At 36.2% G+C, this 16065-nt stretch overlaps 1 protein-coding gene across 1 annotated transcript; it reads right to left on the reverse strand.

Annotated features, from left to right (window-relative positions):
- Nucleotides 1-8936: 8936 nt before the first annotated feature.
- On the reverse strand, nucleotides 8937-12625 carry LOC132621179 (endoglucanase 25-like). Its single transcript, XM_060335349.1, has 6 exons — nucleotides 12048-12625; nucleotides 11506-11816; nucleotides 10765-11220; nucleotides 10492-10627; nucleotides 10234-10406; nucleotides 8937-9694 (listed from the first exon to the last, which is right to left on the reverse strand). The coding sequence occupies exons 1-6, from the start codon at nucleotides 12418-12420 to the stop codon at nucleotides 9293-9295; spliced, it is 1851 nt and encodes a 616-aa protein (XP_060191332.1). The 5' UTR covers nucleotides 12421-12625; the 3' UTR covers nucleotides 8937-9292.
- Between the last annotated feature and the right edge of the window lie 3440 nt (nucleotides 12626-16065).

Raw genomic sequence — 16065 nt, forward strand, 5'->3', positions numbered from 1 at the left:
AAAGTCTAATTCTTCCAGTATATCATCAATAATATCAGTGGGAAAAAGTTGTTGTAGTTTACTCATGTTCCACCCTTCCTGATTTCTCAATTCCTTCACATCTTGTACTGTTTCATCCATAACAAACTCAGCAGGAACTAAGTAGTATAGAGCTCCAAGTTTTGTCCAATTATCAAACCAGATGTTAGCAGTTCCACTTCTTGGCTCCCACCACATTTCATGCTCCATGTTGTCTCTAGCTTCTAACATCATCTTCCAGACCTGAGAGCCTCTTTTCCAAGGCACATACTGAGGGTAGTGCCTTTTACAATACTTGTTCGACATATAATTTGACCATAGAGTATATGTAGTTCTGAATTTCCACTAGAGTTTAGCACATAATGCTTTAGCGACATCAAATAAGGATCTGAAGCCAACTCCTCCTTCCTCCTTTGGCAACCATAGATTCAACCATGAAGACCAATGTCTTTTTCTTTCTTCTTCAATATTATTCCAGAAATATCTTGCAAACACCCTATGCAGGTCATATAAAATACCCTTTGGAGGTCTGATGGCTGAGAGTAGGTGAATTGGCATGCTCAATAAAGCACTGTTGATCAAAACAACTATTTTTCCAATAGATAGAAGTTTTCCTTTCCAAGCTGCCAGTTTTTCCTTCACTTTCTTGATCAAGTCATTATAATCAGCCTTTCTCTTTCTTGCATGTGTGATTGGGAAACCTAAGTATGTAAAAGGGAAAGATCCCCTAGTAAAACCAGTAATAGCCTCCACCTGTTGTACTATCACATTTGAAACTTTGCTATGCATATAGAAGGAACTTTTCCTTTGTTGATAAGCTACCCTGACATCTGTTCATACTCCTGTAATATTTCCATAATCAGTGGCAAGGATGTATCATCTGCAGATGAGAAGATAATAGTATCATCTGCATAAGCAAGATGATTCAAATTAGCACTCTATTTAGGCATTCCATAACTTCTAAAGCTATTGTCTTCAAATAAATAGTTCAATGCTCTAGACAGCACTTCTGTAGACAATATAAATAAAGCAGGAGAAAGTGGGTCTCCTTGCTTAACACCTCTTGATGAGTGGAAAAAACTAGAAGCCTGTCCATTAAATAGAACTGAGTACCAATTGTTTTCTATCAATCTCCATATCATATCTATAAATACTTCTGCAAATCCCATCTTTCTTAGAACTCTTACCAAAAAATCCTAGGACACTCTATCATAGACCTTAGCCATATCCAGTTTAAGCACCACATTAGCTGGTTTTCCCCTAAGTCTTATATCTGATACCACCTCTTGAGTGTAACACTCTGTAAATCTGAGTTAAGTGTGAAAGCGTTTTGGAGGAGCGGGACTCCACTATTTTTGTTAACATAAAATATGGCCAAAGAATACAGCCTGTATTTTGAAATACGACCCGTATTCCTTGGGCGTTTTTCACCCGCCTCTTTTGGGGTCCACTGTTTTGTTAATGTAAAATACGGCCACAGAATACGGCCCGTATTTTTAAATAGAGTATGTATTCCTGGGCGTATTTCACCCGCCTCCAGCAGTGTATATAAAAAGCGGGTTTAGTTAATTTTATCATTTATTCACATTTTCATAAACCCTAAGGACGAAAATCTTCCCTCCAAGTCTTCTAAGATTTAGGTAAGGAAATCTTTAACATTATTAATCAATCCTAGCATTAAACCCATGATTTTAACTTGATTCTGGAATGAAAAACCTAGGGTTGCAAGGTAATCCTTCTCAAAGTGACTCAAGTTAGGGTTTTGGGTGTTCTTCGTTGTAAAAGTGAATTGTTGAGTTACGTAAGGCTTAATTAAGGTATGTCCCTTTTGAAAACCCTATTTTGGATGTATGTCTCCTTTTCAAAAGTTCTTTAGTGAATAAAAAGGTGAATTTTTCATACTTCGAAACCCTATTTCATGCTTTGATTGTGGTTGGTGTGCGTGAGGGGACAAGCCCACATTAAACCTTGATTGTATTATACTCTATGCTTGTATATGTAATTCCAATCCTTTTCCTCTATAATAGATGATCATTAATATTGGCTAAGGGTTGGTAATGGTGTTTTTATGATGAACTATGACAATTGAACCTTGTTTAAGGAAGTGGAAACATTTTCAAGATTATCAATGAAACGATGTATCTTTGTAATGCCATGATGAACTTAAACGCTAATTGATGATGTGACTACCTTAAGATGAATTGTGATTCAGCTTCTACACTATGAACTTTGTTGTTGTGTTTGGGCTAGCTACTCGGGAGGAAGGATAGTCACTACGGATCCAAGTGTGGTAATGCCTAGCCATTCGGGACGAAGAGTGGCCACTGAGGGTTCGCTTCCCGGGTGCGGTTTATGCCTAGCTATTCGGGAGGAAGGATAACCACTGAGAGTTTAATATTCCAGCGTGGTGCGTAATTATGTTTAGGGAACCTCAAGGGTCATCCCTTCGATGTGATTCATTCTTGGGCCTGCATTGGCATGCGTGACATCTTTATCTCGTTGTGAAAGTATTACTGATGACAATCTGAAAAATTGAAAGGACATAACCGAAAGTTGTAAACTTGATAAAAAGGGGTTTTATTTCGTTTTAACAAGCTTATTGCACCAAGTTGAGTAATTGCTTAATAATGATTTCATATGGTTTCCAGAACTGATTTCTTTACTTATTATTGTATCTAATTTCTATATGTCATATTGTCCCCGAGGCACTCACTCAGTACGAAGTACTCAAGCATACCATTGTTGTTTTTTATGGTATGTTAGGTAACGAAGAAGAGCAGGTTCGTGGAGACTAAAAGCGCTAGGAGAACTTGCTGTCGCTGTTGACTTGGTGAGCCCACATGCTCATTCGTGGGTCATCCTCTATTTATTCATTCCATTTATTTATATTAGTTTTCCGGATTGTGTCCCGATGATTAGACGGTCATTCTTTATTCTTAGAAGCTCCATAGATTACATTCATCTTGTGGGTAGTTGAAGAGTTGTTGCGTAACTCTTTAGGCACATGTTATGTTTTGATTAAGTTTTATTATATTAAAGACTTCCGCTGATTTAAATCTTATATCATGATTTGATTGTAATTATTTTATAAACTGTTAGAGGTGAATATTGAACCTGGCGGTTTAAGTGTTGTTATTGCATCTTGTAGGTTCTTCCGATGTTGTTCATGACGTCGGATGCCGGTCACGTCTAGGGTGGGTTTTGGGGCGTGACATTGAGTTAACAGTACATTCTCAATGATATATTTTCCCTTTACAAAACCAGACTGATTAGTAGATATCAAAGAAGGAAAAACATTTCCAAGCTTATTCTGCACCACTCTAGAGATCACTTTGTTAATAAAATTACTTAGACTTATAGGCCTTATATCTGCAAAGGTCTCAACATTATTCTTCTTTGGGATCAGAACCAAATTTGTATGAGTTATGGACTTTAGTAAAGTCTGTCCTTCAAAGAAGACTTTCACTACATTATACACATCAACCCCTACAATATCCCAACATACTTGATAAAATGCTCATATCATACCATATGGACCAGCTGAACTATCTCCTGACAAATCAAAAACTGCCTTCTTAACATCTTCTAAAGTTGGCATTCTAGTAAGTATCTGATTATTCTCCTGAGTAACCATATTAGGAACATGTTGCAGCAATGAAAAATCTGAAGAGATATCTTCTTGTGTAAACTGATGATGATAAAATTGAGTTGCTTCCTCAGCTAGAGCATCTTCCCCCTCAATCCAACTTCCATCTTGCTTTGTTATCTTTTTGACCTGCAATCTGTTCCTCCTACCATTTACCATGTTGTGGAAAAATCTTGTATTCCAATCCCCCTCAGAAAAACAAGTAAAATGAGATTTCTGTCTCCAGAATTCCTCCTCATAATGCATATACTTCTTCAATTCTTCTTGTGCTAGTTGGAGTACCATTCTGTTTGCAGGAGAAGGATCATCTTCAAAAAGCTGTTCTTTAACTCTCACAATATCTTCCCTTACTACCAGCTGCTTCAAAAAATATCCCCAAAAGTAGCTTTACTCCATTCAGATAGAACATACTTAACCTTTTTAAGCTTCAGTTTAAAAGTAATGAGCTCATCTGCTTCAAAATCAGCAGTCCACCCTTGATTCATCACCTCTAAAAAGGACTCATGTTCTATCCAAAACTTCAGAAATCTGAAAGGTTTCCTTACATATTGAGATGAATCTCCACAACTAAGTAGAAGAGGAGCATGATCAGAACTAGTTCTAGATAAATGTTCAACTTTCATATGACCAAACCAATCCTGTAGTTTAGAATTAGTGAGCATTCTATCCAACCTTTTAAAAATACAATCCCTACCAGCTCTACCATTCCACAATGTGAATAAACTCCCTTTAAAAGAAACTTCAAAGAGTTCACATGAATTCATACAGAATGCAAAATCTTCATACTCATCTGGATAAACTGGCAAACCCCCTATTTTCTCATCTTCATTCATAATGACATTGAAATCCCCTCCCACAAGCCAGGGCACTTCCATTTGATCAGCCAGATTATACAAGTTATCCCAAAGATTAATTATTTCCAATGCTTCACACTTTGCATAGATAATAGTAGTCATAAGAATCTTATTATCCTCCTGAAAACTTAACGTAACTGTGATCTATTGATCTATATCCTGAATCACCTTTACATCTATGTTATCATTTATAAAGAACCAAATTTTACCATTAGTTGTGATATGCATATCTCATGCCCAATCTCTTTCTAAATCTTTGAATGTGTCTAAAATGCTGAAATGGTTCCACCAATGCAATGATGGAGAATTTATGATGCCTATGTAACATTTTCACTCTATGAAAGGCTTGCTATGAATTCACAGACCTGATATTCCAAAATAAAGTTTCCATAAACATTTATTCACATTCTTCACAGCTCTATTTGGTAATATTCTTATAGGATGAATATCTACTACACTTTGTTGTTGGCCCTTCTTACCCCCTTTCTGCATGGACTTTGGAGAAATATTAGCTTCCTTAGCTACATGATTAAACTCCTACTCTATGGATTCCTTATCTACCACATCTTTAGCACTGTTGCCTACTTCAATTTGCTCAGGTACTGCCATATCTTCTAGATTATGGGACACTACATCATGAAGTTCCTTCAAAGGATAAGGTTTCTTCAGATATAGAATTTGTTGATCTTGACCTTTTTCCACCAGAGACACATGCAAATCATCAGGTTCCTCCCTTTCAGGTGGAAAGGATCCCACTCCATCATGATTTATAGAAACAATCAACTGGTCCTCCTGTCTGATCATAATTGGAAGAGGAAATTCTTTCTGCATATGCTCCTGATTAAAGATTGTGATACTTTGCTCATGATCCTGAACATCCTGAGCTAAATTATCCACACCATCATTTAATTGTTGCTTCTCTCCATCTTCCACATGTTCTTGACTATTTGCTACTTTGTCTCCTCCATCAGTAACTTTCTCTTGAGGATCATCTACATTGTCAATCTTTTCTTCAGAACCCTTATAAATAACTATCTCAGTAACTGCACTTGCCTTCCCATTCTTATCCTGCATTCCAATATGACCTTCTTCCCTAGTCACATTCAAACTTTCATCTGCAAGTTCAAATTTGTTAGCATCATCTGCCTTCTTGGTTAAAACATCTGGTTCTTTGGATGTTCCTACTAAATCAGTAGGAACCAAATCCTTTGTGTTGTCATTATCCACCCCTTCTTTTACATTGTCATTCAATACTTCAAAGTTATTTTAAAGTGTAACTCCTTCTGGTTGCTTGTCTTTCCATGCATGACTATCCTCCTTCCTCTTCTTTCCCATGTTAGTAGCATTTGGATAAGTAACAACTTTCCCACTAGACAACACCTTTGGCAAATATTGCTGCACTGTATATCTCCATCTATTATTCCTTCTATACCTTCCTGGATATTGAAATCCCTTAGATGTGTTGCTACTGCTTGTTTCTCAGTTATCACTTCCTTACTCTTCTTCACTGTTGCCTCTCCTTCATTGACATCCTCCTTCTTATCTATTGACATCCTCTTTCTTATCTTCCTTTAACTCAGGATGTAACACTTTACACTCCTCCTTTGCATGGCCTTGCAACTTACATTCAGTATAATACTTAGGCAAATAACCATACTGAATCTTCACTTTCATAACATTCACTTTCTTGGTTTGATAATCTTCAATCTCCATCATAACAAACTTAGGAAGATTTGATAATAAATCTAGTTGTACCTTTACTCTAGCACAATTAGGCCTGGTTTTATTAATAGTAGCCATGTCTAATAACAAAGGTTTCCCAGCTGCCGATGCTAAGGTAAACAAAGATTCCTTAACAAAGTAAGTAGGTAGTAAATAAGGAAAAGATATCTATGCCATTGCAATTGAAGTCTCTTTTTCAACCCTAAAATGGGAATCATATATGAGAGGTCTCATCTGATAAGACTTACCATCCTTAGACTTCAACAAAAGACACTCTTTGAAGAGATGTTTATGAAATCTTCCATTAAAGAACATCTAATCAAAACATGTCGATCTCTTAGGAATCCAACTTGACACTTTCTCTTAGCACCACATTGACTTGTAATAATATCTCTCAACTCATCCATTTCTGGCCAACCATATGAGAACTTACCTACAATAGCATGCTTTACATTCTCCATTTGCTCCATTCTTGAGACTTCTAATGTAGTCCAACGCACCACTGGGATGCCATCAACATATTGAACCTCCTTGATAGGTATAGGATCAACAATGGGGTCGGCAGTACGGGTACAATCATGCACAAGAGTCTACATGTAGTTTGTAGGGTTTGTTTCTTTGACTGAAAGAAGCGGGACAATTGGCTGAGAAGCGGGTATTTTTGTGTTGGTAAGGGAAGGGTAGTGATCTAGGTTGGAAGTTGATGGAGGCTGGCCAGCCGCCGTTGACTGCTGACCAGTGGCCATAGTTTGAAAGTAGGTTTAGTTTAGGGTTTTCATGGGAATAGGAGGAGAGAGAAGAGAGCTTTTTTTTCTTTTTAACTTTTCAATTAATTACTTCTAGGTTTCAAATTTATTTTTAAGGTCAAATTTACTTTTTATTTTTATTGTCTATGTTTCATTACTTTACTACTATATATAAGGGAGAATACCTATTTTTTTTTAGTCTTCACGTGTTTTTTTTTTTTTTTTTTTACTCTTTTTACCCCTAATTGAAAAATTAATGGCCTTGTAAATCTTCACACATTTTGGAAAATTTTGAGAACTTTAAGGACTTTTTTATGCCACTAAAAATGATGATGTTATGGAAAAGGTTATAGAGGCCCCACAAAGCATACTCATACATATTTGAATCTTTTATGTAGAAATATTATTAAACTTGTTTCAAATTATGTTTTTCCTTAAGATTTTATTATAGACATATAATTATCATGTCATTCAATTCTATCTTAATATAGGCTTAATGATTAAATTACAATATTATTCTGATAATACTATTTATTATTTGTTGATGTTATTTACCATTTATCACTTGCTATTTTAATTTTTAATTCATCCATTTAGTAATTTCTTTTTAATTTGCCCCTACAATCTTATGTCGTACATGCTGGCAAACATAAGTAGTTTATGAACATTTCACTCAAGTTTAGATTAAGTTTTAAATTGAGAAAATAAATATAAATAACTTATATCATTTTTAAATACTTCAAAATGTTTCAAAAAATGTAAATTACAATCCCTCCGTCTCAATCGAAAAATTAATTTCGAAGTACGGTAGTTAATTAATAATTTTATGTGCGCACACTATTAACATAAAATTTATTTACTATATTAAAAGAGCAATAATAAAATCTTATTTTTATATATTCTGAAAATGTTTGAAAAAATAATGTAGTTAAAGAAAATACAATTTGATTTTCAAACAGTAATAATACTAGACAATTGTAAAACTTATATTCTTTGACCTTTTTAAATATTAAAATATTTTGCAAAATATCGGATAATCAATATTTTATATAGTTTAGGATAAAATAGTTACGTTTAACATGAAAAAGTGATTACAATGTAGATTTCATAAACTGGTTTATTAAATTAAGAAAAAGTAAAAAATGTTATTTTTTAACATGCATCTTTTGGAATGCAAAAGAAAGCTTAAAGTCAGAACAATTAATTCTATTGACTTTTCAGTAATTTTTTGTGATTTAATTTGAAAGAATATCTACAAAAAATTCTTGTAATATCAAGGCTTTTAATTATTTATAATTATTTGTAAGTCTTTATTGATTTCATCATGCCACAATATTTGCGCATAGAATAATTTTGACATAAATTGAATACTGTAATATTTTTGGTAAAAAAATAAGTTAGGCAATATGGATTCAATTCAAAGAAGCAAATGAAATTAATTTAACATATGAAAACTAAATTTGGATCATCAGAGACTTTAATCTCAAAAAATTTAAGTAAAATGGAAATTATGAGAGCTTTCAAATGTTTGATTTTTTTTTAAATCTAATAAATAAACTAAGAAAAATACTTTCCTTTAATTTTCAAGTACGTTTTTGTACTTTAATAGTTTAAAAGTCTTTCGAAGTATTAGATTGATGTTACAAAAACAAAGAAGCAAGAGCGGAAAAAATTTAAAAGATATCTACAAATTAAAATTGCCAAACGACACTAGTATAGGTAAAACTAAGGATTGAGTCGGATTGTCATCTAACACAGCATTTGGATCAAACGCTGTACCCAGTTATTGAATTTGTGCATCAGCCTGTACCCAGTACATGTCAAGTAGTTAGAGAAAATGAAAGAATTAAGAAGCAGAGAACAGAAGCAGCAGCACAAATGTAACTAGATCAACATCTGCCAATAGTCCAATACCATTACTCCATGCACACTGCACTACCAAATGCAAAATTCACATAACTGTGGGGCATTAATTGAAAGCTTACCCAACAAAAATTGAGGCCGTTTCATGTTCCAGTTTTCAATGAGTATATCATTGGTTTGTTACATACATACAAACTGTGTATATTGATACATTGCAAATAACAGACACGCCGTTAGGCACTTCTTCAAAAAAGAGTTCTACATCCAGATTTTAGACCAAGCTGAGCCCAAGCTTTATACGTTCGATGTGCTCATCCTGTTTCTTGACCTTCATATTGCTTCAAACTTCTTGGTACCAGAATCCATATCAACCACATTATAAAATAAAAAAAATGAATCTATGGTCATACAAGACGGGGTTGATAAAAGTAATAATCAAGAAATTATGGTCTCCAAGCAGCAGGCGGGGGCGGTGGAGTAGGGAACATGGGTGGTACTGCAGAGAATATTGTGTTCTTGTCAATTCCAACACTTTTATCTCCCGATAGAGCCACGAGGGCTGCAACTAAACCGGCATTTCCAGCAAGTGTTGGTTCGGTATAATTGTAATTAGTACGAACATCATGGAAACCATCATTCTTGTCTGGTCCAGCAACCATAGCTCCGACAAGAGTATTCGGATTAGGCTTAGATGAATCCCTCCACTTCCATCCTCCTTTACAATTATACTTGACCTTGTTTTTAGGAACTGATGCACCTCGGTGGTGGACACGTTTTGGATAGTGATTGCCGAAGCCCACAACATAACTCATTTTCCTGGGGTTCTTTCCAAGGATGTAGTCAATCTGAAAGTCAAAGAAGGACAACTGAGTTAGTGCCAGAAAGTTGGCTAATAAAAACATGCTTACACTTTCTATCGTAGACGCAACTTATCCCCTGTATACTCCCCCAACACCTTTTTGGATTTGTTAACTCCCTATCCCTAACATAGGCCTCATTGTATAGAGTAACAAAATCTCTTTTGTATTTACTATCTTTTGTAATCATCCTATTCATCTTCTTGATACCGTTAATGAAAATGCTTACTTCATCGAAAAAGAACATGCTTACACCCATCTATCTCTCACATACTCTTGATTTCTTTGCATTTATCACTTACCATATTAATTTCTTTGCATTTATCACTTACCATATTAATCTGCATGTGTAAACTATAATCTACCCCATCTCATCCAGCACATGGGCCAAAGGGACTCTAAAATTAGTTTTGGAACAATGTATCGCAGAGAGATTTTTTTACAGGTAATATTTCACACAATAATTATCACAACTGACATAATAGAAATAATTAAAAAAAGAAAAAAGAAAGTAGAGGATCATTTACCTGAGTCTGTGCAAATTCACGTATGACATTGGTGGAGTAGAAATTGGGTCCACAATACCATCCAGGGGTGTCCGCAGCTGCAAGATAGTCACTATACAAGGTAGCCAGGAAGGCAGCATTGACTACATACTGAAGAGGCTGAGGCCTTCCATGGTTTAACTGAATCAGCCCTCCTGCAAAGGCTCAACGATTTATATTTGACTTTCCACAAACTCTGCAAAACTTATTATACATGCTAACGAGATTAAAGATGCTTACCTTTCGTGCGGTTAAAAGAAGAGAAGAATGGCAAGAAAGAGCACATGATTATGCTTGTCTGGTTATGAAACGTACTCAAAATTTCTTCATAAGGATATCCAGGGCTCAAAAATAATCTCAAACGGCTTAGAAGCAGCTAAACACAAATGAAAAGCATTGCTTCAGTATAATATAGATCTCTCAGAGAAATACATACAACTTCCTAAATATACAGGCCAAGAGCAAATGTTGCCTGCAAACAAAACTCAAAGATGATGCAAGGAAAAGTCTTACTTGTGAACCAGCGAGCTTATTGTCCCAGCTGAGCACGCCATAATCAGGACCTCCCCAGAAAGCACCAGCGTGTTTGGCGATACCAGGAGTTGTAGCAAGCTGAAGATACGAAGAATTTCCTGTAGCATAATAGAGCCAGGACGCACCCCACACAAACTCATCCCAATAACTAGTAGAATTGTAGAATATTTCAGCTTCATTACCGCTACTGTATCTGCCACGCTGCTCCCTGGAAAACTTAAAGAGAGTTCTAGCACCATGGACAAGCTTTTGTGAGTAGACCTTGTTATCCTTAAAAACAATGGAAGCAGAAGCCAGAGCAGCAGCCATCTCCGCAGCAAGATCCGAGCAGCTGTGACATTCAGTTACAGGCCGTGGATAATCAATGTCTTCTGGACGCACCCAACAATAGTGATCATTCGGATCTGGTCCTCCTGAAGTATCCCCTTTCCCCACCTATATATAAAACACAACAGAGATCCTTCTAAGCAGTCCAAATATGTATGGTCATTTTCTCAAAGATTGAAAGAAATAAAACAATGCAATCATTGATGTCGTTTTTGTCAATAGGATATACTTAGAGACGGTCAAAACGCCAATCACGAGATCAGCATCATGCATAAATTTGTCAATAGTAAACTGACAAAAGATTCCCAAGGTGATGATAATTAAAAAGGCATAATCAATGATTGGTGAAAACAGAACAATTATAAAATCTTAATTGAAAATGCAGACATGTACCTGTGCAACAATTCGATCAATGGTATCAGCAGAGGAATTGAAGGTTTTGAGGAGGTAATCAGTCCCCCACTTAATAATATCTTTGACATGACTGAGCTCCCCAGCAGCTTCATATTTTGCACTATACTCAATCGCACTCCAACTCAACATAGTGAGAGCAAATGATTGAGGGAAGTTAAACTTTATTGCATCTCCTGCATCATAATATCCCCCAACCAAATTCTTAAACATAGTTGAATCATCCGACTTGCCGTCCTGCAGACCTGAACTCCCCCTCCAAGATACATTGTTGTGCTTAGGGAGTTTCCCAGCTACACGTAATTAAGTGTTTAACTGTTAGATATATTTGTTGACGGAAAAATTATAAATTTACATCTTAAACACTGATATCCTGTGATCTTAATTCTCATGTGAAGGCATTTGTTTACAAGTAGGGAAAAAACTGAAAATATTATATTCTTCAGAGAACAAAATTGATCTTCCAATTATTTTATTTCACTTATAATAAAGAAAGAGATACATGGTAAGAATATTTCACTTACAGCGCTGTGCATTGAAGAACATAAGGGCCTTACGAAGAGCGAGAGTGTAATTATCTGGTGGGGGATTATGGTGTCGGTGCCTAGGAACAGTCTTGACAATAAGAGTAACAAATCCAGCAATGAGAGCAGCTGCAATAATACAACCGACAGTCCACTTGAAGACTTTTCTACTCACAATAAGACAACCCAGATCCACATATTTCTTCTTCTTCTGTTCTGTTGGTCCTAACAACCAACTCTGTTGTGTTTCATCAAGATTTCTTGACAAAGCTGCCTTATCGAAATCCTGCAAGTTCCTGCTCCTGTCATCATCTGTTGCTGAATCTGTTGCGTTCATCTCTAGTGCCCCTCCCCATGGATCCCTCCCGTACATACTGTCAACTAAAACAACAACACTTTCCAAGAATATTCAGAATTGTGAAATTAATGGACAAGTGTTGATTTGCTCAGCTCAAGATCTCATCTTTGAGGGGTATTGTAGGGAGATGAAGAAGAGGAAGAGGAAAGTGGGGTGAGAAAGAGAGATTGAGGAGTGAGGTAGTGGCAATAATGTACTAATATATGAAGATAGATGCAATGCGTACAATTTTGTGCTGGAATCTTGGTGGAGAAATATACACGAGACACCGACACTTCAGCTAATAGACAAAGACATTTTGCCTAAATCCAACCCCCCTATGATGCTTCTTTACTTCCTACTTTAATTTGCATGTAAAATTAGAGATGAATTTAGGATTCCAACACAAGTGGATATAAAATTACAGTTACATCATTTACTCCCTCCCTTCCACCAACAATGTACTAACTGTTTATTTCCATATTCATCCATTTCCGACGATACCTTTTTAAATAAAATACTCCATAATTTTTATTTGATTTTATAAATATTAGTATATATTTAAGATAAAAGATTTTGTATTTTTTAAAAAAACTTCGTATCTAATTAAGCTATACTATATAAAATAGAAAAGAATTCAATTAAAGGAATAATAGTTAGTAGTAAATAATACACAGGTAACATAAATATATACCTTTCGGAATCGTTCAATCATAGCCATATAATATGTGAAACGCAATAGACACGAGTGGGATCAAAAAATTAGTGTGTATCATCATGACTTCATCACTATCTTTTTTTAACTGGTTTTAAATTATAAAAACTTATGTTTAATTAAGTAGTTCATACATGAGATTCACCGACACTTTTTATTACTGTTTGATTAACTTATCAATGCTTTCTAAGTACCAGCAATCTTCTTTTTAGGCCATATTTTGTCAAATCTCATTTTGAATAGCATTTTTAAAGATTCAACTTTCTACTTATCTGTGTAGGGTGAAAACCGACATGACACATTGTCGATCTAGATAATGACACCTGGCAAATCAGAATAGTTGCGGATTCAACTAGGATAAGATCTAGAGAGGACCGACCAGCATCACTCCGGAGACGCAAGACCAGACAAAGAACTACAGAAGTGGAAGGAGTGATTCGACACGTCGACTGTTACTTATCCATTCCGGATATGGTGCCAGGCGTTATTCCTTTATGATTAAATGTCATTTATTACGCATCCAATGTAAATTATGAAGGAGCAATTCTCGGTCACTAACCCTTAATCCACTCCTATAAAAGGAGCCCAACCTTCATGTTGGTAGGGCATCCAATCTTCTGCTTAACAATTGACACTTTACACACTTAGCAAAATAACAACATTCTTCCTCGTTTTTCTTTGTTAAGTTTCATATTGTTCTTTAAGCCCGAAGTCGTTCCGGAGGCATTCTCACCTAGAGATTCCTCCGAACTCAGGCTATTTTAATTCAATTATCAAATCCATTTTACTTGATTTCAATTGTTATTATCATCTTGTCTATTCCATTATTCCTGCTAATTAAGACAAATCAATCCACATGCCTTTAAATCACTATACAAATTCAACTATACCTTTTAAGGTAAACAGTTTGGCCCCCACCGTGGGGCTAAGACAAATGCGGTGTTGTTTTGTTTTTATCCATTCATTGCTAAACACCGTATGTTTGTGAAATCAGGAAATCAATTGTGAAAATGGCTGGTACTCGAGATGAGGCCAACACCAATAACAATGAGCTTCTGAAAAACATTCCCGGTCACGAAATTGATCCAATTATAGGGGAGATTCGAGTGAGAAACGAGCGGGGGACTTTGCCTCAGGGTTCTAGGCATACTAAGAGATATTGTACCCCCAATAACGATGATGATGATGCCCAAGACGAAGTAAGAGTTTCCGAGTCAGATCTAGCAACAATATTTGAGTTGTTGGAGAAGCAACAAAAGGCAATAGTAGAGTTGTAGAAAAAAGATAAAGTAGTGTCTAACACGGAGACGCTGTAAGAAGGTCTAACGAATGGTAATGTAGTGGCAAGAACGGAAGATTATGGGGAAGGTAGCTAAAATGGTTCCTGGAGTAATAATTCATCGGAAATCATGAGGTGCCTTTAAGATTTGACTGATCGGTTAGATCAGAATGAAAATGAGTTCAACACTCGGATAGACCAAATTCCAGGGGCACCATCGATCTTAAAGGGTCCAGATTCAAGAAGATACATCCAGTTTCCATTTCCACCAAGTGCTGCGCCGAAATTGATACCTAAAAGTTTTAAGATGCCGAACATCCCAAAGTATGATGGGATAACAGATCCTCAAGAGCATGTGATGTCATACACATGCGAGTGAAGGCCAATGACATGGAGCCGGATGAGATCGAATCAGTTTTGTTGAAAAAATTCGGCAAAACATTGTCCATAGGGGAGATGACAAGGTATTCTTTATTACCCGGACATTCTATTAACTCTTTTGAAATGCTTGCAGATGTCTTGTTAAGGCACACATTGGAGCAAATAATGTCCAGGCTAGGAAAGCAAACACCTTTAAGATAGCTCAGGGTGACACAGAGTTGCTGTTGGAATTCGTGATTTAGTTTTAGAAGGAATAAATGCTGCTACCGGCAGTATTAGATGAATGGGTGGTTGAGGCTTTCGCTAAAGATTTAAATCCCAAAAGCTCGAGTGCATCCTTGAAATTAAAGAAAAATCTATTGGAATTCCTAGCAACAACATGGGTGGATGTTCACAACAGATACGAATAAAAAATTCGAGTTGAGGATGATCAATTGGGACCCTCTGTGTCTTAAGGATCGATTGGTCGCAGTTGGTTGCTGGATAGGTAAAAAAGGAACATTCACTCCGAGTTAAGATCTTTGGGTGATAGGTATCAACCTTATGCTCCATTAGAAAGGTCGCATGCCCGTCCAGAACGAGGACACAATAACCAATACTTTCCAGTATAGAAAAAACCAGGATTTGACAAGTGAAGTGATCATGGTCAAAATGGCAGAAGTTTGCTGAGTAAGGGACTTCAAATAATATTGAAGCCCCGAGGTTATCTAAATATAACTTCAATATTGACATAGTGTGATTGGTAGCAGCATATTGGGCATATAAAGGAAACAAGGTGGCCAAAGCCTATCCGGTCGGATCCAAGCCAAAGGGATCCAAACTTGATGTGTGATTTCCATGGAACACATAAACACAGGACTGGGGACTACCGTCATCTTTGAGAGGAAGTATCCTGATTATTAAAAAATAGGCACTTAAGGGAATTTTTAAGTGATCGAGCAAAGGACAATACGGCAAGAATAGAGAAGCAGATGGGTAGGTTAAGCCAGTCACGCCGCGTCATGTAATAAACATGATAACTGGAGGCGCAAAATTTGCTGGAGCAACCTTTACAACGGAAAAAGACTAAAGTATCCATAACTAGAGAAAACAGGTCTAGGGAGCTCTTAAGCGAGGAGTCAATCATCTTCAGTGATGAAGACGCGGATGGCATCACTCTCCCTCATAACGATGCATCTATAATCACTGTTAATATTGATTATTTTCAAATTAAAAGCATTTTGAATGTTGATCCAGGAGCTCAGCCAACATTGTTCGATAGGAAGTCATAGAGCAAATGAAAATGCTGAGCAAAATAATACCGACC

The sequence above is a fragment of the Lycium barbarum genome, chromosome 12, assembly GCF_019175385.1.
Source record: "Lycium barbarum isolate Lr01 chromosome 12, ASM1917538v2, whole genome shotgun sequence".
Classification (NCBI taxonomy): Eukaryota; Viridiplantae; Streptophyta; class Magnoliopsida; order Solanales; family Solanaceae; genus Lycium; species Lycium barbarum.